Source organism: Octopus bimaculoides, chromosome 3, assembly GCF_001194135.2.
Source record: "Octopus bimaculoides isolate UCB-OBI-ISO-001 chromosome 3, ASM119413v2, whole genome shotgun sequence".
Taxonomy (NCBI): domain Eukaryota; kingdom Metazoa; phylum Mollusca; class Cephalopoda; order Octopoda; family Octopodidae; genus Octopus; species Octopus bimaculoides.
Window position 1 is genome coordinate 112,316,085 of NC_068983.1, and position 22,090 is coordinate 112,338,174.

At 35.8% G+C, this 22,090-nt stretch overlaps 1 protein-coding gene across 2 annotated transcripts in view; it reads right to left on the bottom strand.

Moving 5' to 3' along the window:
• LOC106868455 (retinal guanylyl cyclase 2) overlaps nt 1-22,090 on the bottom strand; it is a 363,114-nt gene that overhangs the window by 97,350 nt on the left and 243,674 nt on the right. For both annotated transcript variants that reach the window (XM_052966448.1, XM_052966449.1), the window contains one exon: nt 20,931-21,080. In XM_052966448.1, the coding sequence (XP_052822408.1) occupies nt 20,931-21,080 (150 nt within the window). The remainder of the gene's footprint in view (nt 1-20,930; nt 21,081-22,090) is intronic.

Here is a 22,090-nt window from a genome sequence, read left to right on the forward strand (position 1 = left end):
TCGTATATATATATATATATATATATATATATATATATATCTATGTATGTGTGTGTGTGTATATGTTTGTGTGTCTGAGTTTGTCCCCCCAACATCGCTTGACAACCGATGCTGGTGTGTTTACGTCCCCGTAACTTAGCAGTTCGGCAAAAGAGACCAATAGAATAAGTACTAGGCTTACAAAGAATAAGTCCTGGGGTCAATTTGTTCGACTAAAGGTGGTGCTCTAGCATAAGTAAAAGAGTATGTGTGTTTTTAATGTGACACCAGCATGGGTGCCTTAACATGACACCAGCACAGGTATTTTTTACTTGGCATTAGCACACGTTTTTATATGACATCAGCAGGGCTCCTTTTTACATGGCACCAGCACTAATGTTTTTTATGTGACACCAGCACCTGCAGGTTACCAATTATCTTGCCAATGCTGGAAAAAGCTAAACAAAGAATAAATAGACAAAGAAAATTCCCAACATTGGCTGAGAAGCACAGGACTCAAAGAAGAGACTGAGAGTTTCTTGATTAAGGTAGAAGACTTAAATTCCCCATCATAGAAACCAAAAGCTTAGCATGCAGCAAAATACAGTAAGAATTTGCAGAATATGTGGAGATAGTGAAGAAACATTTATCTGCAATATCTCTGACTGCCCAATCTTAGCTAAGAAAGAATACATCTAGATAAATGACCAAGTTATGACTTACATACGTAAGTGGTTTTATCAGGACTATGAAATACTAGGAAAAAAGCGATGTTATAGATATACACCCAGGGTTGTCTTAGAAGCATTATATGCTCTTGAGTAAATCAATGTACTGGACCCTATAGTATTTATTTGTTGACAGCAAGGCAAAGCATGTGTAGATCAGAATTAGGCCTCCTAGACTTGTGGCCCCTGAGCAACTGCCCAGATGACACTGCATACACCTGAAAAGGTCTCCATAAATCACAAAACAACCAGAGTCTGTAATATACCAATACACACGGACAAAAAAAGCAAGGGTAACTGACTAGAAATTTGTCAAAGACCATCAGAAAAAAAAATTGCCTCATTATTGGTATATAAATCCTAAAAGATGATAATGTGTTTTCAAAAAAGAGGAAGAAATTGTCTAAATATAAAGAAATAGTAATAGAGATAATCCAAGAGTGGTCACTCTGAAAATAGTTGCTTTGGAAATGATAGATACTATGTCGACAAATATATAACTTCAATACTGGGATTTTAAAAAATAAGCATAACAAACTGAAAATAGCACTGCTAGACGCCATACACATATTTTGTAGGGTACTTTCAATACAGCAAAAATAGTAAAGCCAAACAAAAACACCCCTTGTAATTACAGTTGTGCTCAGTGATGGCGCAGTGTGAGAATGCAATAAAAAAAAGACGAATGAATGAGTGAATGAAGGATGATGATGATGATGACGACGATGACGATGACGACAACAACAACAACAACGAGGATAAGAAGAGAAAAGCATAAACCATCTCTTGACTGAATGCTCTAAGCTAACTCTAAAAGAGAATAAACACAATCATGACCATGTTAGTAAAAGAGCACATTGTGAGTTTAGCCAAGTTTGTGGTTTCAAAGTGGAAGAAAAGTGATAGAAACATGAGCCAGAGGTTGTATGGTGAATGATAATTACAGGATATTTAGGTGATAAAAACTGACCATACTATTGAATCGAGGAAACCAAAGATGATTGTAGAAGACCGAAGAAATAAAAGAAAACAATGAAACAAACAGTGTGGAATCACAGATATCACAATACTTTACAACAGATGAGCAAATACTGAGAAAATTAAAGAATTTCAGGACCTAGACAGAGAGAGATGAAGAAATTGCAGAACACAAAGGTGAAAATTGTTCCTGTGGTAATTGGTGCACTCAGCACAGCTGTTGTACTATGAAGAATATTAAAATTAAGACACATATTGTCAGCCTGCAGACAAAGTGCCATCCTGTAATCTTCAAGAATCCTAAGAAAGATTCTTTAGAAACTTACTGTCACCAAAAGCTATTACATGCTAATTAAATTTGGATGTAATGATGGTGATGGTGGTGGTGGTGGTGGTGGTGGTGACGATGATGATGACACCGACAAGGATGATGATGATGATGATGAGACAGAAATCTCTACTATTATATTAAAAACACAACAATAAAATGTAAAAGGCACAACCCCTTACTATTTCTCATTATGATAAAATCCAAGTTATTATTCCTTTTGTTTTTGGAAAGACCTGCAGGCAAGACTTTAATTAAAAACCGTTTTTGTCTTAATCTCCATTCTACAAACTTGTCTGTTACAGTTTTGGAAAATATAAAGTTTTTTTCCCCACCTTTCTATGTTATTTTCATTAAGTTATTGTCTGTTTTCAAGCTAACACAGTTAGCTACTCCTAAGTTTTCTAGAAAATTGTATTAAAAAATATGAAGCTGTATAGCAGCATTTATTCTATAACTTTAAAATGAATATTTCATTTCCTAGACCTAATATTCTCTCTCCAGCAAATAAATGTTACGATATTAACCATATTCCTCCTCATACTCATTGAAATAGTTTGAAAAGTAAAGATAAATGCTAATGATAAACTTCTGCAATTTAAATGAAATATTCTCTCTTACATATTTCACTGATCATTTTATTTCAATACCTTTGGCAGTAACAACAAGGTATCTGATTTATATACTTCTAAGAAAGATTAAATGATATATTCCCAATTCATTCAAATTAAGAATTAAAATACCTTTTGGCATGTGATGACTGTTCAGTATACCTGTTGTTGGTGTTAGCACTCCGTCGCCTACGACATCGAGGGTTCCAGTTGATCCGATCAACGGAACAGCCTGCTCATGAAATTAACGTGCAAGTGGCTGAGCACTCCACAGACACGTGTACCCTTAACGTAGTTCTCGGGGATATTCAGCGTGACACAGTGTGACAAGGCTGACCCTTTGAATTACAGGCACAACAGAAACAGGAAGTAAGAGTGAGAGAAAGTTGTGGTGAAAGAGTACAGCAGGGTTCGCCACCATCCCCTGCCAGAGCCTCGTGGAGCTTTAGGTGTTTTCGCTCAATAAGCACTCACAACGCCAGGTCTGGGAACCGAAACCACGATCCTATGACCACGAGTCCACTGCCCTAACCACTGGGCCATTGCGCCTCCACTCAGTATACCTAGATTATTAATAAAACACAACTGTAGCTAACTATGAATTTCTTCACAAAGTGCTCTTGAATTTGGTCTAGTAAGGAAACCAAGGTCACTTAGAAGCTTTCCTTTTTCAAATATTTCATTGCATGTATTAATTTAAAGTTCTCAGTTGCATATGTAGTTTTAACACATATTGACTGAGAGAAATTTCTCAATAAGGAAGCTGTCTGTCTGAAATTTTTACAAACTGTTTAAGTAAACTATTATAGTAGTTAAATAGAATGAAACATCATCTATAATAATGAACAGGTAATTTTGTCTGTCTGCCTGTCCAGGATCCCTGTATCTCAGTCTACATTGGCTATACATACACATATTATAACTTTTTGGAATCAGGATGATCTCAGGATTGAAAATCTGCCCTTCGTTTAGTTCTTGAACACTCATCATTGGGATCAGGTATGGATGGGGATTTGTTATATGCTGACAGTTGAAAATTCAAATTTTAAAAGAACTCCAGAACTTTGTGAACTTACAAGTTTTTCATTTAAACTGAATTTAAAGTAATACAATATTGGTAGGGTACCAACAAATGCTTTATTATTATTGTTCTTTTTAGTTTCGGGCTACAGGCTCAATTAGCCCTCCACAGGAGGTAGCTTTAAAGTCTGCATGGAGTGAGGTTTTCATGCTAGTGTCAAATATTATAGAGTATCAAAATGTGCAGAAAACATGGATATGGAATAATTATTATGTAGAGTCTGTGATCATAATGTTGCAGTTGATTTTAATAATCTATGATAGTTAAGTTTATCCTAGCATAGTATACCTAAGTAACCCTACTGGTACAATGTATGTGTATCTTACTTTCATTGATGTTACATAGCCAGTTGATTAAGATGTCATTGCTACTGGGTGGCATCTAGAACAAATGTCTTTTACTATAACCCCAGTATGACTGAAACTTTATAAATGAAACTGGGTTGATAAAAACTGTGTGGGACCCCGTATGATTCAGGGTTAGCTTTGCTACATATTGTGTCACACTGTTTCAGCATGAGAATTTCATTAAATAGAGATACACAAGTCTATGGAATATTCAATCACTTGCATATTAATGTAATGTGTAAGGAATTCAGTAGAGCACATGACTGAGTGCTTATCATTGAAACTGGCAGATGATCCATCATATTGCTTTCATTAAAAATTCAAATTGTGCAGCAGTAAATGCTGGATTACATACCATTAGATAATGATCTAAATATTGAAGTGATTGAGTTATTACATAATTCCTCTTGAGTAAAATATGTTATATATGTGGAACTGACTTAATGAGAGATGTCATGCCTTCAATTTATTTACACAGAGTGTATTTCACTGTAAAATGTTTTTATCAGTGTAGATGCCTAAATCTATAAAACATTTATGCTAACATTCCTCTGCAAAGCTCAAGCCTAGCTTACATCTGACTATTATTCCTTATCCATGAGATGGTACTGCTGTTACACACATGTCATATACTGCATTCATATTTATTTGAATTCAGTATAAGACATAATATAAAGCAATCTGATTGACTTCTTCAACAGTGATTACTCAGAGCTAGTAAGCTTTAAATCCTCTCTACTCATTTGAACTATTTATCTCCCCTTCTTCTGTCTGACTGCATTTCACTTCAAGTTTATTCTCCACAAAATTCTGAATACTCTAAATATTTCTTCCTATACATGTTTTCCCTGAAAATATCACAAACGAGGTGTTTAAGTTAAATATCAACTGTATCAATTTTAATAGTCTCTGATGGTCTGCAAAGGTGATGAGTTCTTGTGGTCAGCCATCTGCTGTAGCAAAATTATGAGAAAGTAGGGGCCCAGGAATGAAATTTGTTTAGAGTGTGCAAACTTGGGTCCAAATTTTTTTATGAATGCACAGGTATAACTGTGTGGTAAAAAGTGGTGCTGCCTTGTGAGTGGATTTGGCAGGCAGAAAATGAAAGAAGCTCGTTGTATATATATGATACTCTATGAACTTTGCCCAGGCTATTCTTATTCTAGCAGCTACACTTTCAGCGCACCCTCCCCCACTACTAACTTGGTCACCTAGATAGCAGAAGCTATTAGCTACGTCTAGTTTTTCGCCCTGGAATGTGGCAGAAATTGTTTTCTGCACATTTACAGTGTTTATTGCTCCTGAACATCTGCCACATACAAAAACTATCTTGCTAGTTAGCCTTCTTTGATATTGCTGCACCTCTTATGTGTCCATAGCTTGCACTGGGTGCATCTTATAGAGCTTCTACCTATGCCTTTTCTACAGATTGAGCAGGGCCATCTACCTGAAGGGGTTTGTGTTTTGTCTACCTTCCTACTTACTAGGACTTTGGTTTTAGCTAGGTTGACTCTAAGGCCCTTCGATTCTAGTCCTTGCTTCCACACCTGAAACATCTCCTCTAGTTCTGATAGTAACTCAGCAATTAGTGCAAGGTCATCAGCATAGAGGAGCTCCCAGGGGTATCCTGTCTTGAATTCCTCTGTTATCACCTGGAGGACTATGATAAATAGGAGGGGGCTGAGGACTGAACCTTGGTGGACCCCTACCTCTACCTGGAATTCTTCACTGTACTCGTTGCCAACCCTCACCTTACTGACAGTGTCTCTGTACATGGCTTGCACAGCTCTCACTAACCATTCTTCTATCCCTAGTTTCCTCAATGACCACCAGATAAGGGATTGGGGGACCCTGTCAAAGGTTTTCTCCATGTCAATGAAAGCCAGGATCCTAATTTCACTTTCAATTGAGAAAAGTAAGCATTAATCTTAATATGTGCTAAAAGTTTTGCATAAGCCTTCCTTCATAGAATCGAATATATCTAGAATGCTATCACTTTCTATGTGTTTCTTTCAACGACAACAAATGTTTGTTGTGATTTGATCTAAAGATTAATTATAAATGTCACCTAAGTTCACATTTTTTTTTTTTTTGTGAAGATGTATAATAGAAGTGTTCTAGTACAGTTAAGAATTAACAAATATTTTCTGTGCAGCTCAAAATAGCTCTGAACATCTCATCTCACTGAGAAAATTTATCTGAAGTGTTTTCTTATCTCACAGCTTTTCCACTTCACTTTATTATGCTTTCATCCCCTCTGTAGTTATATTACTATTTAGAGTTCACTGGAAATCACAGGAAGTTGTTGATGTCCAATTGATCTTCAAATAAATCACTTTTAAATTGATCCTATTATCCATTACATGTTTCTTCTCTGTAGGTGAAAAGTTGTCATTCTTGCTTGCTCATCCTGTGAATAACATTAGCCAACCCCCAAATAATTTCCCTAATCACTTTATTTAATCCTATTGTGGTTATTTTTAATGTTGAAGCATTCCAAAAATATCAAACCTGCATTTTTATTTGTTGACAGGAATCATGTTTTTGTTATCAAACACATTTGAAACCTTTGTAAAACTGTGGTAAAGTGGTCTTTTACCAGTTTTGTATCTGTCTTTTGACAACAGTTGTCACTCTGACAGATATTGTTATATTCCGAAGTCGTCAATAGAATGGTTCTATCTGGCACTGTACAACCCCTAGTCATAGTGTTATTATCCTCCAAAGGTTCGATCAGTATAATGTCCACTCAGTCTCACAGTATAATTATTATATCAGCACAGACATGACTATCAACAGAGTTTACACATATACATGGCCTTCTCCCTGTTGACCAGCTACTGGTCTATTTATAATGGCTGGCTACTACCACTTTTTACCGGAAGGGGTGTACAGTTTCACTATACAACAAAAATAAAAGTTCCTTCACTGCTCTATTAACCCCTTTGTATTAAGATTTCTCTTGAAAAACACTGATTTTGTTTCAACTAATTTTTTAAATAATGAAGAATTTACTAAAAAAATACTTTGATATTATTAAGTCGGTGTTTTTAACATGAAATTTTGTATGGAGTGTTTTCATTTAGATCAATTTAAAACGAAAAGCTTACATCGTAAGATCAGGGTTAGAATCAGGTGGGTTGGTATCAAAAGAGCTAATGTAGACTTTAGATTATAATTTTTTGATGCATTCTTGTTACAAATTTATGTCAGAACCAGTATTCTTTTCTTCTCTACACTAGGTACAAGGCCCAAATTTTTTTGGGACAGGGCCAGTCAATTAGATTGACCTCAGTATGCAACTGGTACTTAATTTATCGATGCCAAAAGGATGAAAAGCCAAGTTGACTTTGATGGAATTTGAACTCAGAACACAGAGACAGACGAAATACCAGTAAGCATTTCGCCCAGCATGCTAATGTTTCTGCCAACTTGCTGGCTTAATGTCAGAACCAATATTGGGAAGAAACTGATGATTACTTTGGGAATAATTCTCATCAAACAGCTGCCACAGTTTGTACTTAAAAATGTATCTTCTGAAGATGACTCATGCAGAAGAATGATTTTTAAAGAACATTAATAACTTAATGTTTCCAAATTATGAGATTGATTTTTTCTAATATGGAGTTATTTGACAACCAATTTGTTTAATAAAATATAAGCATCATATTGACAAAGTAACTATTGAGTTGGTAATTAAAAGGAACTTTGATTTAGGCACAAGGCCAGCAATTTTGAAGGAAAGGGTTACTTGATAACATCGACCCCAGTACTAAACTGGAAATTTACTTTATCAACCCCCAAAAGATGAAATGCAAAGTTAACCTTGGCAAGAATTGAACTCAGAATGTAAAGAGCCACAAAAAATAATTTAAAGAATTTTTGTGATACTTTAATGTTTTATGTTGGTAATTAACAATGTAATAACGTAAGTATAATGACTTTGATTTAAGGTAATGATTGTTTGTATTATATATTTTGTTCTAAGTTGTTTGAGATGGTTGACACTTTTTCATTTGTATTGTTTTCCTGTTCTAACAGGGAAAAAGTTTTTACAGATACAGGCTTGGAGAGGAGAAACAATAATAATGATAATAATCATTTCTACCATAGACACGAAGCCTAAAACTTTAGGAGGGGGCTAATCAATACATTCAACCCCAGTACAAAGCTAGTACTCTATTTTATCGATCTCAAAAGGATGAATGGCAAAGTTGGAATTTGAACTCAGAACATTAAGGTGGACGAAATGGCATTAAGCATTATGTCTAGCATACTAATGATCTTGCTAGCTTGCTGCCTCAACAACAACAATAATAATGAAAATGATTTCTAAGTCTGGTCACAGATGTGTTCAGTACATTTGATTAAATTAGGCTCAATACTTGAATAGTGCTAATCTAAACTGTCTGGGGAGATGAATGATGAATCTGCTACTGGTGAGATTTGGACATAGAACTGAAAAATGTATCACTAAAACTCCTGCAAAACATTTTGCTTGTTACTCTATTGATTCTGCTAATCTATTACCTATTTCTTCCTAGTAAAGGCACAAGGACCTGATTCTTATTTTATCAACCCCCAAGAAGATAAAAGGCAAAGTTTTAGGCAAAAGATAAAAGAGCCAGGAGAAACGCTGTCAAACATGTTGTCCAACTTACTAACATTTTGCCAGGTTGTTGCCTTAATAATAACAATCCTTTCTACTGTAGGCACAAAGCCTAACATTTTGGGGGAGGCAACTAGTCAATTACCTTTACCCCAGGGCTCAACTGATACTTATATCAATGACCCCAAAAGGATGAAAGGCACAGTCGACTTTGGCAGGATTTGAACTCAGAATGTAAAGACAGACGAAATGCCACTAAGCAATTTGCCCAGCATGCTGATGATTCTTATTTCTTTACTACACACAAGGGGATACACAGAGGGGACAAACAAGGACAAACGGATTAAGTCGATTATATCGAGCCCAGGGCATAACTGGTACTTATTTAATCGACCCCGGAAGGATGAAAGGCAAAGTCGACCTTGGCGGAATTTGAACTCAGAATGTAGCAGCAGACAAAATACCGCTAAGCATTTCAACCAGCATGCTAACGATTCTGCCAGCTCATTGCATACAGATGATTCTGCCGGATCACTGCCTTCTTAATAATAATGATAATAACAATAATAATAATAATAATAATAATAATAATAATAATAATAACGATAATAATAATAACGAAACAAGTCTAAAACCTGGAAACATTGAAGGTGAAACTAATGATTATGGTACTCTAAAAATGAGTATAATCAAAGAATTGAAAGCCACAGATCCCAGCATGGACCACTACTTGTACCTTCCAATAATGAAGATTGATAATGAAACAACATCAATAATAAATAGCATGAACTTTTCATCACAGAACTAATAGCCACAGAAACAAATGTCAATATGATGAGGTTAAATGACATAATATATGCAGCAGTCTCTGTGGCCACAAAAGAGGCTGGATACCCCCTCAAACCCATCCAAACTAGAGTATCACCATCCAAACAAACCCAGTGGATAAATAATATCCAGAAAAAATAGAAAATACAAGAAAGGGTCTGTCAATTCTTAATGAAACTAGCAGACAATCAACACTACTAAGCAACAAGAAGAGAAGAAAGATACTACATAAGTACAAAATTACAGAACAAGGTACACCTGCGGTAAGAGAACAGCTAAAGCAAGATATTCTCACCAAAGCACAAAGAATCCACCAGTATGAGAAATACCAACGTTTCATTGAACTACAATCCCAAAAGATTCTACCAAGAACTTGGTAAAAATAAAATAGAGATTAATGCAACACCAACAGCAGAAGAAGTGGAAAAATTTTGGTAAACAATATGGTCGGCGAAGGAACAACCTCAGAAAAGATCTATCAAAACAACAAACACAGCACCGGAACAACTCTGGACTCCTATGGTAACTGAAGAGGTCACCCAGACACTGCAAAAACTAAGCAACTGGAAGGCATCTGGGCATGACAAGATACCCAACTTCTGGTTAAAATATCTAACAGGAATGCATAAAATTCTGGCTGAGAAATTTCATGAAATACTAGCAGACCCAGAGACAATGCCTGATTGGTTCACAGAAGGGAAAACTATCCTAATTCCCAAATCCAAAGAAAGGTAAACCCACAAAATTACAGACTGATAACTTGTCTCCTTACACTTTACCACCTTACAAAGCCTTTGCTGCAATAGTATTGCAGAGAATGGGCAAACGTCTGGAAGAAAGCAACCTGTTTCCAGAAGAGCAGAACAGATGCCACAAGGGCTCATATGGCTGTAAAGATCAGCTACTGATCAATAGAACCATAACTGAAGACAGCCACAGAAAGAAGAAGAGTCTAAGTATGGCTTGGATCGATTACCAAAAGCTTTTGATAGTATTCCTCACACATGGATCCTAGAAACACTTGCCATGAACAAGGTAGCACCAATAATCATAAAATATATAAAACATTCCATGAATAAATGGTAGACAGTGTTACAGCTCCAGACAAAAGAGAGACTCATAAAAACCAAAGCCATCCCCACTAGAGGAATATTCCAGGGAGATGTGCTTTCTCCACTCATTTTCTGTTTAGCATTGAAATCTTTATCTGAAATGCTAAACAGAACTGGATGTGGATACAACTGCCATGGCAAAACAATCATCTATCTCTTGTAAATGGATGATTTAAAACTGTATGCTACAAATGATAAGCAGCTAGAAATGTTACTACAAACAGAACATGGATTTACCAAAGAAAGAAACATGAAATTTAGCTGTGACAAATGTGCCAAACTAGTTAAGAGTAACAACATCACACTAGATAAAGCCAATGAAATAAAAGAATTAGACCAAAGCCAGCCATACAAATATTTAGGAATCAATGAAATAGACACGATACAACACACACAAATGAACGAGAAGATAAGAAAGGAATCCTATGGATGAGTTAGATTAATACTGAAACAGAGCTCAATGCGTAAAACAAGATAATAGGTATCAACACTCTAGCTATCCCACTTATAAGTTACAGCTACAATATGCTTAACTATCAAAATAGACAGGAAAACAAGAAAAATAATCACAGGATTTAGGATGCACCACCCAAAATCTGACAGAGAAGGGCTATACATACAATGTATGAAAGGTGGTAGAGGCCTTATACAGCTAGAAAACTAATACAAATAGCCACAAAACACAACAAAACAAAAAGACTGTATTCTGTCTTCAAGGAAGCTGACAAATACAAAAAAGAAGTCATAGTACCTAACAACTATGAAGAAAAAGAAGAAATAACAAAAGCTGCAAAACAACTGCAATTCAGACTAAAACCAGAACAGCAATGTATTATGATAAAGCAATTGTAGGAAAAGCCCCTACATGGAAAATATTGGGATAAGCTAAACAGAAAATAAATAGACAAAGCAAAATCCCAGCAATGGCTGAGAAGCTCAGGACTCAAAACAGAGACTGGAGGATTTTTAATTGCAGCACAAGATCAAAGCCTTCACATCAGAAATCACCAAAAACATACAATGGAAAGAAATACAAGTAACTACAGAATATGTGGTGATGGCGATGAAACAATAAATCATATTGTTTCTGGCTGCCCATTACTAAGAAGGAATATATTCACAAGCAACACAGAGCTGAAACCTATACAAACTGGAAGCCATGCTAACACTACAGAATAACAACAGAAAAAAGATGGTATAGGTACACCACAGAAAAGGTCACAGAAAATGAGAAAGCAACCATACTCTGGGATATGCCAATACACACAGGTAAAGAACTTAAGGCCAATAGGCTGGATATAATTGTCAGAGATCACCAAGAAAAAATGTTTTCTAATCGATGTCTCAATACCAAGAGATGATAATGTTTCTCTAATAGAAATGGAGAAACTTTCAAAACACAAGGATCTGGAAATAGAGGTAACTCAAATGTGGAGCCTAAAAACAGGAACAATTCCTATTATTGTAGGTGCATTAGGTATGATAAAAAAAAAAAATCCATCCAGACAAATGCATAAGAAAAACACCAGGACTTATAAGTATATAAAACATACACAAAATAGCACTGCTAGGCACCGCACACATCTTACATAAAACACTTTCAGTACAGTGAAAATAAGAGCACCACAACAAAACCACAGCATATACCCAAAGCACACAGAGCTGGACTTGGTAGTGCAGTAAAAGCACATGATAAAAAAATAAGACTACTGAGTAATAATGATAATAATAATAATAATAATAATAATAATAATAATAATAATAATAATAATAATAATAATAATAATAAAAGACCTGGAAATAGAGATAACTCGAATGTGGAATCTAAAAACAGAAACAATTCCTATCATAGTAGGTGCCTTAGGTATAATAAAAAAATATTCAGACAAATACATAACAAAAACACCAGGACTTACAAATATATATAACATACAGAAAATTGCACTACTGAGTACTGCACACATTCTACACAAAACACTTTCAATACAGTAAACGAGCACCACAGCAAACCACAGCACATACCCAAGGCGCACAGAGCTGCGCTCGGTAGTGAAGTGAAAGCACGCTATAAAAATAAACTATTGAACAATAATAATAATATGTTCTTATGGACAAAAAGTGATTTTGACCACTGCTGAATGAAGGCATAAGCCGACCAAGCTGCATTGCAATGTTTCAAAATCTACATGGGCCTCAAAATAATGAAAAACCTGCATATTTTCAATTTTTGTGTGACCTGGTTTAACAAGAGATCCAAGCTTTATATAGTTTAGGATCTCACAAAGTTTAAATCTACACTGTGTTGGTAATTGGTGTAGCCTGTTAGAGTTCTTCCTTTCAACTTTGTATTTGTAAGCCAGCTTGGTAATGAGAGTGCAAACTTGTAATTATTTAGTCTCAGCTGGCAAAGAAGTATACAAACCTTTGTTAAAACTCTGGTATACTAGAAGCTAAACTTATTGAATATGGTTAATCTGGTTTTTGACTTCATTTTACAGGATTCAAGTTAATGTAGAAATATATTGCTACTATGCTGCTGAACCATCATAGCTAACTGATTCCTGTCATCAAGACTATATGACACAAAATAATTATGACAAAAAAAAAAAATAAATGACAAATGTAATTTATTTCTCAACACACTACAAGCTATTGGTCAGCATCTAGAATTTTGGACAGCAGAGACTGCCAATTTTTATAGCATGAGTTAATTTAATAGGAAATTCCTACATTAGATTGGACAACCTCATTTATGGATTTTCCTACTCAATAGTAGGAATTACTTTTCCTGTCAGTAGCAGAAAATAGCAATATTTCTATGTAGTTTTTTTTCTTGTTTACACTTGTTTTATTCGTTAGTCTGAATATGAAAAGGGTTTCATTTTCTTTCCAAGGCCTTTCACATCTAGATGGCACTGTAATAACTGAATTATTGAGATTTATGGTTTGTTTAGGTTCCCTTGTATGTTAGAAATTGATTGGAAAACTAGGAATGGGCTGAAACAAAATAGAGCCTTGTCATACTGCCAAAGACTGATGCTTCAGAAAATAATAATTAGCAAGTTAATTTGCAATTAGCTCAACTGGGAACCAAAACTGCATCACAAACAACTTTCCAGGAGTACATCATCACTCTACAGTGATGGCCCTGAAGAATTGATTAACAGAGGGAAAGACAGAAGAAAATGCTTAATTCAGAATGTGGAGAAGCACAGAGAATGAAGAGGTTGGTATAATGAACAAGCTTTGAGGCTGGTGGCATATAATCATTAATTATAGAATAGCAGAGAATATTTTAATTGCAGAGTCAGCATCTCAGCTGTAAGTTAATATTTGTAGAAGTTTGATTAAAACAGGAGTTGTACTTCAAGAAGAAGGCTTCATATTGTAATATGGTCCATAATGCAGGCATATACTAAGGTCTTTGTACCACAGGTGCTATATACATATATGTATTTATAAATATTGGTGTACAAGTAACTTTGAAAAATAAAATGTTTTCCATTTCTTTTGATACATGGTTATTTAATTTAAATTACATTTTATTATATTTATTTTTCTTTCATCTTATTTCTTGTAATTTAAATTTAAATTATGTCAAGTGGGGAAACTCTTAGAATTCCTCTCTCTTTTTCTCCCCCTCTCACCTCTCTCTCTCTCTCTCTCTTTCACATTCTCTGTCTACAGACACACATATGCATATCTGTCTATATATCAATATGTATGTATGTATGTATGTATGAATCAATCTATCTATCTATCTGTATATATATATATATATATATATATATATATATATATATATATATATATATATATATATACATCTATGATTTTTTTTCATTCTGAACTATGCAAGCATATTTTCAAGAATATGGAGTTGTTAGTGTTTGAATATTTGTGGCTCCGGTTTTTGATGTCTACCTATTTTGAGTGGAAATATGATTAATACGTTTGATCGAGTCTGTAAAAAAATTTTAATGGAAAGATCAGACATTTGATTGAGACTTGCACACTCATATGCATTTTTACATACATCAGCACAAAGGAGTGAAAAGAAATTTGTTGTGCATGCATGTGCACATAAGGAAGAAATTACTTGGACACAAAATATATCAAAATAGACAAATAGTTTAATTGAAGTAAATATTAGGAATTACTGAAGTCATGCATTACACACAGTCCAGAAATTTATATTTAAATCAGTTTTTCTTTCTTTTGTTGCTGAAACCTCATATAATAAGAATGGAATAGCTCACCCTGAAAAAATTATGACAAAAAACTTAAAAAGAAAATTTACAAATTTTTCCAATTGTTAAAAATTTTTAAATAGTTTTCATTGCTCCAGTTTGATATATATATATAGATATCTCCTCCTCACCAACCCTAACTCTGTATAAACCAGCTCAATGCTCTGCTTCCCCTAATTGAGTTTGAATTCCTCAGCTGATAGAATACAAAATTCAGAAGATGAACAGATAAGAATTTTATCCTTTCAACCTCATTCATGTACTCCTGTTTCTGTGTAGATTATAACCCTATCCCCCTCCCATTCGTTCTTTATTATCTATCTATTTTTTTACCATGTAAGCATAGCCTGATAGATTTGTCTTCCTTGTTTGTCTTAAGCTCATGCATATGCATTAATCGTCACATTTTATTTATTCTATTTAATTTAAGTTTATCATTTCATTGATTCATTCTCTCTAAATTTGTCTACTATAGTATACAAATGCAGAAGATGTTCTCGCCTAAATTTGCTGGCTCACGCTACGCCCTCCCTCCCACTCCTCCACCTTTACCGGAAGTACTCCTGCGAACACTTCTAAGGGCCTAATGCCATCCCAACCCCTACACAGGGTTTATCAATCATATAGCACATAAAAATGGTGTAGTGTATGCAGGTTGTAGGCTATTGTTTGTTTATGAATTCTGCCAAATGCAAGCTTTCTTTTCAGGTACATGTCACTGCTGTCCCTCATCCCAGGGTCTCAGAGGCCCACACCTCCCACACCCTCAAGGTTGGCACACTCAACGTCGGCACACTGAAAGGTAAGTCTGGTGAGATTGTTGAGATGCTTGAATAGAGATGTGTCGATTTGTGTTGCCTCCAAGAAGTAGGGTGGAGAGGAGGTTCCACTAGGTTCCTCACAGGCAAAGAACACAGGTACGAGATTTTCTGGGCAGGGAACACTGACGGGGTCGGGGGCGTAGGTATACTTCTTGCGGAGAAATGGTTTGATAAGGTAATCGAGATAGTCAGAGTATGTTACAGAATACTTAAAATTAGATTAGTGCTTCACCATAGGTTAGCTAAGATTTTCTCAGACTATGCCCCTCAGCCGGGGCTACCTGATGGACAGAAAGGCCAATATTATGACACCCTCTTGCAGACTACCTCATTGACGAATGACAGGGACCTTCTCTTTGTGACTGGTGATTTCAATGGACATGTTGGAAAACATGGAGGGGGCTTCCATGGCGTACATGGAGGCTATGGCTTTGGTTCCCGCAATGAGGAGGGAACCAGACTGCTAGAGTTCTGTGATGCAAATGATCTTATGGTCTGCAATACCAATTTCAGGAAACCTGCCAGTCACCTAGTCACCTACTGTTCCAGCAGACACACTAGTCAAATTGACTACATCCTCGCCAGAAAAAGGGAAAGAGGACTGCTTATAAATGCCAAACCTTCCCAGGCAAAGAATGTACCCCTCAACACAGATTAGTAGTTAGCAACTTTGGGATCAGGGCTAAGTAGATGCCCAGAAGTAGACTAGCTTGGAGGAGAAGGGTCTGGAAGCTTAACGATCCTGCAAATAGACAGAGATTTAGAGACGTGTTACTTGAAGCCTTCGATGAAATAGAAGGGGATATAGCATCACATAATATGGAAGACAATTGGAGGCTTCTACAGGACAACCAGCTGAGAGCCACTGACCAGATTTGTGGATGGTGCAAAGTTCCCTCTCAACCCAAAGTAACGTGGTGGTAGAACAGTGTTGTTGACAGGGCTATTAGGGAAAAGAAACAGGCTTGGAAGGACTGGAAGAATGGAGGTAGCAGGGTGTTGTATCAGACTGCCAGAAGGGAAGCTAGGAGACAGGTTTATTTAGCCAGAGGGGAAGCAGATAAGAAAAAATTTGCCAATGATTTGTGCTGTGAGGACCAAAGACTTGAAGTATTTCGTGTTGCAAGACAGTGTGTGAGAGAGAATCGTGATGTTGTAGGAGAGAAATGTGTCCACATGGATGATGGCTCACTTGCATTAACGAGGCTGCAAAAAGAGAGGTTTGGAGACGCCACTATGAGAGGTTGCTTAATAAAGAGAATGAATGGGAGAAAGATAGTCTGCCGAATGTCGACCCAACAGAGGGACCAGCTATCCTAATTGACAGTACCTTGGTAGATAAAGCAATCAGGAGTATGAAGACAGAGAAAGCCCCCGGCCGATCAGGAATCACTGCAGAGATGCTCAAAATATTTGGCAGTGTCAGCTATAGCCTAGTCACCCGTATAGTTAACCAGGTGATGCATGAAGGAATCATACCCAATGACTGGTGTAGCAGCAGCATAATCAACTGCTACAAAAGTAAAGGTGACGCTTTAGACACAAACAATTACAGAGGTATCAAGTTGTTGGATCAGGTAATGAAGGTCACAGAGAGGGTCATAGCCCAACTAATTAGGGAGAGAGTCAGCTTAGATGAGATGCGGTTTGGATTCGTGCCAGGGAAAAACACCACTGATGCTATATTTCTGGTAAGGCAGCTGCAGTAGAAATACCTAGCCAAAGATAAATCTCTGTACCTGGCTTTTGTTGACATGGAGAGAGCCTTTGACAGCATTCCCCGATCCCTCATCTGCTGGTCAATGAGGAAACTAAGGATAGATGAATAGTTAGTGAGAGCTGTGTGAGCCATATACAGGGACACTGTCAGTAAGGTGAGGGTTGGCAACGAGTACAGTGGAGAATTCCAGGTAGAGGTAGGGGTCCACCAAGGTTCAGTCCTCAGCCCCTCCTATTTATCATAGTCCTCCAGGCAATAACATAGTAATTCAAGACAGGATGCCCCTGGGAGCTCCTCTATGCTGATGACCTCGCTCTAATTGCTGAGTCACTATCAGAACTAGAGAAGTTTCAGGTGTGGAAACAAGGACTAGAATCGAAGGGCCTTAGAGTCAACCTAGCTAAAACCAAAGTCCTAATAAGTAGAAAGGTAGACAAATCACAAACCCCTTCAGGTAGATGGCCCTGCTCGGTCATATTATTAACGTGGCACTCCTGTGGAGATGGGGTGTGTGCTATGCGTAGCAGTGTCATATGTATAATTTTTTTCCAGACGTTTAGGTATATATAGTTGTGTTCATTGGTCTGTTTTCTTTCTGTAAAGGATAAAGCTGATGGTGCAGGGGTTATGTTAGCATGCAGTGTGTAATGAGTATGAGGGATCTGTGTGTATATATGGAGGTATAATTTGTGTGAAAAGGTATGTGTTGGGGGTGGGAAACTTATAGGGCTGTATGCGCATAGGTGCCTTGGTGTGTGCTTTGGTCAAACTCTTTTTGCCAGGTTCAAGGACATTGGTGCAAGGTCATTTGTGGAAGGTCAATCCAGGGGACCTGTGGTTGCAGCCATGGTGGAGCATGCAGGTATGATAGAACGTACTTCCTTTCAGGTGAGCAGAGCAAGGGGAAATTATTTTGAATTTGAAAAATCTATTAACTATTCAAAATAAAAATATATTTTGGCATTTAAAGGAAAAATTCCTGACATACATAATAGTCGTCAGGACTAAACACATAAAAAAAGCAGTTAACTGGCAGATAATATAGTCAGGATGACAGGTAATATCCTCTGTGGTATTCAGTTATACCTATGCAAAGTGTTCAAATCCCACTGGGGGTGAATTTCTTTTTATCCTTACAAGATTAGCAGTAATTACTACCAGTCAAATACTGGCAAAGAGATCGATCAAATTGATTATGTTCTTCAAATCCTGGAAACCATCATTAACGTCATAATTATTATTAACCACTAGCAATGAAAATGTTGCTAACATAACTACCATTATCACCACCACCAAATCATCATCATCATCATCATCATCATTTCTATGAGTGTCATCACATAGCGTTTCTGTGATTTCCCACATCATACATCTTTATGCAACACTGCATTAGATATATGTATGTATATCAACAAGCAGTAGCTATGAAGTTATCTTCTAAGTTAAGACCACTTTAGAATTGGTTTCTATTTCAAAAGTTTAGAATTTAGCATGAAAATAGAACTGCACAAAATTTTAGTGAACATTTGATTGCATAAAGAATGATTATTTATTTATTTATTTATTTATCTATTTATTTATTCATTTGGTTATTTATCCGAATTCATCTGATATGTAATTAACTAATTTGAAGCCACTTCTAAGAGAAAAAAGTTCTCTAAACTTCCACGAAACCATTTCTAATGGATTGCTGCAAACTTCAGATTGTGCACACCTTACCTTTTATCTTTTGTTTCAGTCAGTAGACTATGACCATGCTGGGGCACCACCTTGAAGAATTTTAGACGAATGAATCGACCTTAGTACTTATTTACTTTTATAAGGTGGATTCTTATTATATCAGTCTATTTTGCCAGACTGTTAAGTTATGGGGGTGTAAACACACCAACACCTGTTGTCAAGTGACTGTGGGGGACAAACATACACACACATATACACATGATGGGCTTCTTTCAGCTTCTGTTTCCCAAATCCATTCACAAGGCTTTGGTCAGCCCATAGTGATAGTTGAAGGCACTTGTCCAAGGTGCTATGTAGTGGGATGGAATCCAGAATCCTTTGGTTGGGAAACAAACTTCTTACCATGCACATACATACATACATACATACATACATACATACATACATACATACATATATATATAATCATCATCATCATCATCATCCTTTAATACCTGTCTTCCATATTGGTATGTACTTTTTATAGCTGGATGCACTTAGACTGACCAGTGGAATGTGAATCAGATTTTTTTTGATGATTCATTTTTTGTCCAGAATTTGTTGTCTATTCAAGCTATTCTAGACTACAAGCAGGCAGTGGGATTTGTTGATATGCAGCTTGAACTTTTCTAGGGTCGTGAACAATTGGTCAAGTTCCAACAAACAAAATTCTGGCATAAGAAGTATGTCCCAGAAGAGTACATTTTCTGAGTGGAAGAAGTAGAATGTAGTTCTATATGTGGTTTGAGGTAATGGGACAATTGGCATAGAAAAAGAGGATATGTAAGCATCATATTATCCTGGTTTGTATAGGGCTAGTATACAGCTTGGCAGTTCAAAGGATCAGAACTGATTGAAATTGTAATAGGAAAGTTAAAATTGGAAAGAGGATACTTGTGCACAAGTGGTTGCAGTGTTTAACTGAGTGAATATTTGTCTATTGATCTGATGATTTTATTCATATATTGTGAACAATGTTGTTTGTGTAGCATCTGTACTCTGCCAAAACTTCTTGAGTAGTACTCCAACAAAGGGTAAAGAGTCAACAATTGTTTGGAGCTGAAGTGTTTTGTGATCTTTTCAAAGCCAAGCTATTGATTGGAAGAAAGCTCTCCAGTCTGAAACCTTCCATAAAATAATACATGCTCTGATATTACAAAAGCAATCTTCCATTATTATTAATGTAGTATTATCAATGTAAAGCTTTTTTTTTTCTTTGTTAGATACAAAACAATCCTTTTAGCAAAGGAGAATAAACAAATAAACCCATCTCGATTTATTACAGGTATTTCTCTATCACCTACCCCAAAAGAGGAATTAAAAGCAAAATTAGCAGCAGTAGTGTTTCAATTTAGAAATGAGATTGATGAAATTTTAAAATACACTTAGATTAATGCTGACTTGACTGAGCTTCAACTATTGATATAAAGTCATTAGTTTCTTTTAACTATGGCTGTAACGAATTTTTATGAGGGGTTGTGTATAGTCACTTAAACTAACCTTTGCTGTATATTACACTTATTTCTGATTTCAGAAAGCAAATTGTATTTAGTCCAAACACTGCCGACTACTCTACCACCATTTTTTAATAAACATTACAAATGAATGATTTCTTTTAACAAATCAAGAGCAATTTTGTAACAAAGCATATATAATTGACCGAATCAATCCAGCATGTAACTGACAAATATTTTATTAACTTCAGTTGAACTTCAACTAATGGACTAGAGAAGAATCAAAATACTTCTCCATTTAGTTTGGCACACTGCTAAATTAGCTATCTCCATAAAAATAATCATGTTAATCAGTCATTACTTACCTTCAGCTGAAAGGCCATGGCTGGAGTAGGGGGTATTTCTTAGAATTATTTCCTGCATTATTATTGATAAACTGTACACATCACTTTTATCTAACCATCGTCCTTTAGAATTCATATTTCGAAGGACTTCTGGAGCAAACCAAAGCATATCTGTGAAACATATGGAAATGGTTAATCTCAAAGTTTGTTTTATTTATATCATAGTTAAACAAAATACATACAATTTTTCCAAAGTGAAGTTAAGGTAACAGCAACTTAGCTAATATTTAGAAGGGGGATTTGAAATGTTCCAAATACAAATGGGGAAATAATCATCAAAACTGTTATAGGTTCAGGTTAAGGTTTATGTGAATAAAACACAGTATAACACATCAAACTGGAATCATTTTAAATTAAAAAAAAAACACTGATTAAATATGATGAATTGAGTAATCCCATGAGACATATCAATGTCACTTTATTACAATGCCAACAATGATGACGATGTTGAAATAACTGAGGTGAATTCTTCAGGCGTGAAACAACATGAAATAGCAGTTAAGTTAGTTATTACAATATTTTATATAAAAAGCATTAATAATCAAATTAAAAATAATTATGTGGTGAAAAATATAGAATAATATTGCAATTAAACTTATAAGGCTTATCTCGTTAAGCATGCCAGGTAACATAGACAGCTTTTGGTTTTGTTAAACTTCTTTAGTAGAGCGCAGACTTGACTCTAATTGGCAAAGTAATTAAGAGAGCTTCACTAAAAAGATGTAGAAAGTTGTAAATCATTCTTTTATTCTTTAACTTGTTTCAGTCATTTGACAGCAGCCATGCTGGAGCACCACCTTTAGTCAAACAAATTGTCCCCAGGACTCATTCTTTGTAAGCATAGTACTTATTCTATCAGTCTCTTTTGCTGAACTGCCAAGTTATGGGTATGTAAACACACCAGCAATGGTTGTGTTGTCAAGTGATGATGGAGGGACAAACACAGACACACAAATACATACATACATACATACATACATACATACATACTATGTAGTAATGCCTCACGCTTAGAGGGAATAAATAAGTCAAAAACTACCAAAAAATAAGCAACATATTTACCGAAAGCGAGGAAATGCAGCTTTCAAAATTAATCTCTTAAAAAATCTCTTAAAAATCTC